At 32.7% G+C, this 7,197-nt stretch overlaps 1 protein-coding gene across 1 annotated transcript; it reads left to right on the forward strand.

The window, feature by feature from the left end:
- Window positions 1-203: 203 nt before the first annotated feature.
- On the forward strand, window positions 204-2,419 carry LOC127094547 (cytokinin riboside 5'-monophosphate phosphoribohydrolase LOG8). The gene is made up of 7 exons (XM_051033369.1): window positions 204-465; window positions 730-827; window positions 950-980; window positions 1,172-1,271; window positions 1,434-1,504; window positions 1,581-1,724; window positions 2,159-2,419. Exons 1-7 carry the CDS (start codon window positions 349-351, stop codon window positions 2,249-2,251), a joined length of 654 nt encoding a protein of 217 aa, XP_050889326.1. The 5' UTR covers window positions 204-348; the 3' UTR covers window positions 2,252-2,419.
- The last annotated feature ends 4,778 nt before the right edge of the window (window positions 2,420-7,197 follow it).

A 7,197-nucleotide genomic window follows, 5' to 3' on the forward strand; every position in this document is an offset into this window, starting at 1 on the left:
TAAAAAGACAAAAATCAAATCAACAGAATACATATTAACTAGAAAGTCAATGCTATTAAACAAGTGATTAAAAAAATATCATGTGTCATTTTCTTTTTATAGAAATACCATTTGTCATCTTTTATATACTCAAATATCATGTGTCATTAAAACTAGTTAAATTCCAAAAATATATAATATTTTTTTTATTCTACAACTACGTCATCATCATTTTAATTATTCATACATTTTTCATTTTTTAATTTTTTCCCAAAAAAAAAAGTTGCAATTTTTTTTAGTTTATAAACCAAATCATAAACAACAGAGAAAAAGAAAAGAAAAAAAAGAAGAAGAAAGAATCGATTTTGAATGGAGGAAGCATACCCCAGAAGCAGAAAGTTCAATAGGGTATGTGTCTTCTGCGGCAGCAACTCCGGCAACCGTCAAGTTTTCAGTGACGCCGCCATTGAATTGGCCGATGAACTGGTCAGAGTTTTTTTCCTTATCATCACTATTTGGTTAAAAAATCATCTTTTTCCATAAAGGGTACTATCTGGGTAGGTAAACTTGTCAGGGAATATTTGCTTTTTTTTGGGTAACTAACATTCTAACAACTTTTTTGTTAATGCATTTATTGTTCTAGATTAATGGTGTCATCAATGAACTTGTCGTTTTGTCAAATGATGCTCTTTACCATGTCTGAAATGTTTTTTTTGTTTCTTTTGTTTTGTGGTTTGTTATGAATTTCAGGTTAAGAGGGACATAGATTTGGTGTATGGTGGAGGAAGTGTTGGACTGATGGGGTTAATATCTCAGAAAATGTATAATGGTGGCTGCAATGTTCTAGGGTATGGCTAAATGAAGATACATGTTTTATATTCATTCACTGTGTAAGCTTTGTATTGTTATTGATTGTTATCACTTTGTGAGATTTGTATTGTTATTGATTGATGTCACTATGAATTTGCAGGGTTATTCCAAAAGCTCTCATGCCTCATGAGGTATTTCTGCTGCTGCTACTGTTTTGTCACTGTTATAGTGTTGGTTTGTTTCCTAGCAATGAATTGGTTCTTGTGTAAAAGTAATCTGAATTTGAGCCGAAGAAGTGTAGTGAATGAGTTTTAGTGTTTGTTCCTCTGTCATGGAAACAATTTATTGTTTTTTCTATGTTGTAATTGGTGTATTTTGACAGATATCTGGTGAAACTGTTGGTGAAGTAAGAATTGTTTCTGATATGCATGAGCGGAAAGCGGCAATGGCTCAAGAAGCTGATGCTTTTATTGCACTCCCTGGTATTTAGTTACATGAATAACTCTGAAGTAGTTTTAGAAGTGATTAATTAGTGTGTTTTATTACACTTAAATGCTACTAGAGAAAAATGTTCTGTTCTTTTATACACTGAAATCTGTCTGTTACCCTCTTTCTCATGCCCTACATTCTATCCTCGTGATTAGGAGGATACGGAACTATGGAAGAACTTTTGGAGATGATAACTTGGGCACAACTTGGAATTCATAAAAAACCGGTAACCTTATGCTGGATAAAATCGTTGATGTATACTATTATAATCATATTTTTAACCCATATGTCGTCCTGCACAGGTTGGCCTACTGAATGTTGATGGTTACTATAACTTTTTGCTTGCACTATTTGACAATGGTGTTGAAGAAGGCTTCATTAAGCCTGGTGCTCGGAATATAGTCGTCTCAGCTTCATCCGCCAAAGAACTTATGACGGAGATGGAGGTCTATCTATGACTAGCCTTTTTATCTTGTGGTTAATTGCGTTACTAATATAACGAAAATTTGAGTTAAAGCGTTCAATTCAACGAGTCTATTAAGTGTCATGAAAATAGATTAGAGCTCATGTTTTATCTCTTATTTATCTACTATAACGAACTCTGTTGCGTGATTGTTGTTAAATAGGAGTTTACTGTTTTTTTTAATACTTGTAAACCTGTATGTCAAATACTATGAAGCACTGACACCAACATAGACACTGAACATGGCAAGAACACTGAGACATGTTGGACACCGAACACGCCTTCAGTTTGAAGCGATGGTGCTACATAGATTTTATATACAGTCCAAGTATCATACTAAAAAAGATAGTCATACATAAATATAATCTGTTATTGTGTTAATCAAAAGACTAAATTGTTGAGTTGAACTTTTTGCAGAGCTACTCTCCTTCCCATGAGCATGTAGCCCCTCATGAGAGCTGGAAGATGAAGCAATTAGGTAATTATCCAGGACAAGAAAATGCTGAATGAATGAAACTTTGATTGGTGGGTGGTTTTTCTAAAATTGGTTTTCTGATGTGACTCTCCATAAGTTGAAATGTATACAAAAATTGCTATAGATGGGGCCAAACATTGTTTTGTTACTATGTGTTGATTTTTATGAAGTGATGGTATATGTGCTTTGCTGTTTTTGAGTCATTTCATTCATTGGTTAATTGTGACACTGTAAGACAGTCAAATTTGGTTGTTACTTAACACTGTCCAAAGGATAAGAAAAAAAAAGTTGTAGACCGCAGTTTAAAACCATGTTCGTATACGGTGGTTGCAGCTAGAAAAACTATTGTATATTTGAGATTTAGAAATAACCATGATTCTCAAAATAGAAGTATTATTTGAGTGAATACATCAACTACAGAATGTTAATTACATTTGTGTGGTGAAACATTTTGGTAACTATCAATCTCATTGACAAATGTGACCTTTTTTTAGTGCAATTTGGCCATATTTGAGGGTGACAAGTGTATGGTTAATTAGACATGGATTGTCAGGGAACTTTTCATAGTAGGACCTTCCTTTTTCCATCTGATTAGTCATCTCCTTGGTTATAAAGTCCTTTTTTCTAAAGGATGGGCCATTCATTAGTCTCATGATGCTACTTCATTAATAGCGGTTGAAGTTGTTTTGCATCTATTCATTATAGAGTATTAATGTTGTCTTAGTCATTATTGTGGTGGACCAATTGCTTTGGTTTTATCAGGAAATTTTGCATATCAAGAGGTGGCTCATTGCAATAGTATTTTTTCCAAAACTTTTTAATTTTCGAAAATGCCTTTCTTGCATCGTCTGAATTTTAAAATTCGGATACACCAGATATATATTAGACCAAGTTCGTGAGAAAATAAAGTCAATGTACAAATTTGTATAATAATATATATGTTCAGATATTGTTTTCTGGATACCCTTACATGGATTCTAATCTTTGAACACGTTTTTAAAAAATACAAATATGTAATAAGATGACAAAAAAAGCATAGTTCGGAGAGTAAAATTTGGACAATCAAGGGGTTGACGTGATTTTCTTTTAGAAATTCGGACAATCGAGAGGTTGATGTGATTTTCTTTTAGAAATGAATCTCCTTTTTCTTTTGGGCATCTTTTCGAAATGCTCATAAATATGTCTACATTAAGTCTAACACCTCAAATCTCTCAAATCTCTAAATTGAAGAGTAATTCAACAATCTTATTGTGATAGAAAGATAGAGGATACACTCTTCTTTTTATTATGAGATATCCATATTTTAAATTACGTGTAGTTTGCACTAGAGTTTATACTAGGCATAAACAATATCCTCCAAATTTATCACACTCGAACCAAAACAAATTAGGATGGAAATAATAGAATATTGACATAAAATGGAATATAATATACTCTAATTAAAAATTAGGAAGAAATTTCATGCATCATAATCATGAGAAGTAATGTGATGATGTAAAACTTACCGAATATTCTTCAAATAAGAGAAATGATTATCCTAAATTGATTAAAGAATTTAGTTTAAAGGAGAAATAGTAGAAACTGAGGGATTATGGTTAGTTCTCACACAAATAGTGCAACATAAATAGTAGAAATTGAGGGATTATGGTTGGTTCTCACACAAATAATGTTTCTTGATGTATGTGCTCTTTGCTATTTTGATTTTAAATGTTTGGACGTGCTGTTTGTTATTTTGATTTTAAATGTTACCGAATGAGAAAGGAAAGACAATTCATTTTATTTTAAAGGGTGCATCCAAATATTGATGTTTGTATGGAGCATCCGAAGAACAATATTGATGTCTGTATGGAACATCCGAAGAATATTATTTGAACACATCTATTTGAGCATTGAATGTGTTTTTGCATGAACTTGAGTTATTGTATTTTATGATGTGTTTGGATTTTAAAATTCTGACAAAGCAAGGGAGATATTTTTTAACATTCATAGGTATGAGAGAAATATCACACGGGTAAGGGTGCAATGAGTAACCCGTGAAAAAAGTTATAGAATTTCTTATGGCACCTTATATGTTTCAATGCACCATGTGAATTTCCACAAGTGCCCTCTGATTCCGGAGATGCATATTCGGACGCACCTAAACACACTCAACAAATGTCATTCTGAGTTACGCCTTTTTTAGTTTACTTTATTTCAGAGATATATCTCCGGAATGATTCTGTAGTTACATCTCTGGAGAGACACATCAGTATCAGAATTAACATAAAAACAATTTCACAAAATGAAATTGACATTCATAACATAAAATAAGTTACAATGATGATTTCAACATAAACTACAATATTACATTTCAATATTCTGGTGGACGCTTGCACATCTTCAGAATATCTTCGACCGGTCTTTGTAGCGTCACTTCCAACTCGAGCAGAATTTTTGTTTCGAAACAAAAATATGTATTCTACATAGTCATAACATCCTTTTGCGTCTTGAGTTTAAATTTGCTGAACTCAATCTTCCCTCCGTTGTCAATCGACAATGAACGGTACTCGAGCTTCACAATCCTTCGTTTGTCTTCTAAGGTAGGAGATAGTGGATTTCGTCTTTGATATCTTCGAGGGAGATGAAATCGGTGAGTTTAAACGTTCGCCCGGGTGTATAGCCGGAGAAGGAGACATTTGCGACATACCGATGGATGTTTATTTGTGACATTTGAGACATTTTTAATTTGTGTGAAATATAACATAAGAGTGCCTAAATTTATATATCCGAAACCACTATGGACCACCCATTAACTGACATATTGATTCCATAGATATATCTTCGGAACCGCAACCTATTATCTAGTTCCGGAGATGCATCTCCGGAATTTGTCATGAACAAGTTTCAAAATAAAACACTAAAACAGAACATATTTTTTCATTGATAAAAACACAAATGTTGTCATGGAGGAGATCAAAAATGCATAAAGACAAAATATGAATATATATAACACTTCATTTATATTTAGACACAACTACATATAATTATTTGTGACTAAAACAAAACATATTTTTTCATTGACAAAAACACAAATGTTGTAATGGTCAAGTCTCAGCTTTTGTGGTTAAATGAGTCGTCCACTTCGGTGATATAACTAGTATAGGGCATCCCGATTTCAATGTCGTTTTCATTATATTTTCGGGTCGTTTTTGTTTCAATGTAATTTGATATATTTTTGGGCCGTTTCGTTTCAATGTCACAAGTATATTTTTGGTTGAACAAGATTCAAGGTCATGTCAGCAACATATTCCTTCTCTTCCGGCTTGAGCTGACAGACACTAGGATGACCGACTAATTTTAAACACAAATCATGGTTATGCAAACCACGTATCACATTAAATCTCCAATTTTTGTTTGCCAATATGTAACCACGAATCTTAAACTGACAATCAAAGTTCTTGTACTGGTGTCGTCTCTTTTAAAATTCTGGAGAGAAATTCTATATTTCCCGCTTCTTTCGCAAATCATTGTCATAAAGGCGTATCTTCTATTCGAACCATTATCGGACCTTCCGATAACCACACCAAATCCAAGTTTAGAGGCCTTCATATGAATCCATTGAAGCATTTGATCACAATATTTAAACTCTTGCATGTTTTTAAAGTCGTTACCAACATCTACCGTCTTCACAACAACACCTTGAACATTCAGAGAAACAACCACACCTTGTACATTTGGAGAAACAACTTATTTTGAGAAAACATCGGGGTGCACCATATCTAACAAAAACAATTAAAATCATAACAAAACATAAGCGACACTACTGCTGCAGAATGACTTCAAAAATGAACACAGACAAATTCCGAGAATGCATCTTCAGACAAGTACATATACGTTCCAGAGATACATTTTCGGACACGGCATAACTTTTTTCAATAAAAATAGAAGATCAATGTAAACAATGCAAAGGAAAAAAAGAATCTTTACCTGAAATTCTATTATTTATTTATTTTGCTCCTTATGACGTGATGAAAAAGGATGAAGATTTGGATTGAAAATGAAAGGTTTGGTTGAAAATCAACTATGTCAACAATGGTTGTGTGATCATGCAAGTAATTCTTTTATCAAATATTTCCAGAGATGCATCTCCGGAATAATTTTGATCATGCAAGCAAAGGTGATGTAAATTTCAAAATGTCGCTCATAATTTCGGAGATGCATCTCCGAAATATCTACTGAATTGTTAAATAATTAAGATATTTCTTAAAATGTTCCGGAGATGAATCTCCAAAATAAAAATTACTTAATATATAGGACACCTCTCATAATGGTCTTACTTGAGTGTGCAAGAGATATGTCCGAAAATGTATCTCCGAAAACGGAAGGCATTTGTGAAAATTCACGTAATGTAGTAGAAAGGTTTAGGATGGTTTAAGAAATTCTCAAAAGTTACTACTTTCTAAAAGACCCATCTTCTTTTCATTCTCTCCTTATCATAATTTTGACATTTGAAATATCTTCTATACAAAATTTCATCCCAAAATTGACAACTACAATTTCAAAAAAGAAAAACATGATTTATGAAAAAAAATATCTTTTCATAGATGTTATCTGAGTTAATATCTCTATTTCAAAAAAAAAAGATTCTATTTAAAGAAAGATATACTTACACAAACTTAATGATAGTGGGGACCTAATGTATAGTGTGTGTCTATTTTTTCAAATCAAACAATCCATTTCTCTTAGGAAATAGAGAGAACCCCAACAGTGTTAGAAAACACAGTATAATGCATGTACAGTTCCAAACACAGTTTGATTATAACATCTTGGAGTTTCAATAATCACTCAAGTTTTATGTTATCTACTCCCAACCCAAATCTACCTACCAAGATAAGAATCTTTACTTTCAAAATGGATTCTGAAGCACACTCTAGAGGATGATGATCTGAACCCTTAGCACATTATTCTAACACAATCAACACCTATATGCAAAGATCATTAC

Source organism: Lathyrus oleraceus, chromosome 6 (assembly GCF_024323335.1).
Source record: "Lathyrus oleraceus cultivar Zhongwan6 chromosome 6, CAAS_Psat_ZW6_1.0, whole genome shotgun sequence".
Classification (NCBI taxonomy): domain Eukaryota; kingdom Viridiplantae; phylum Streptophyta; class Magnoliopsida; order Fabales; family Fabaceae; genus Lathyrus; species Lathyrus oleraceus.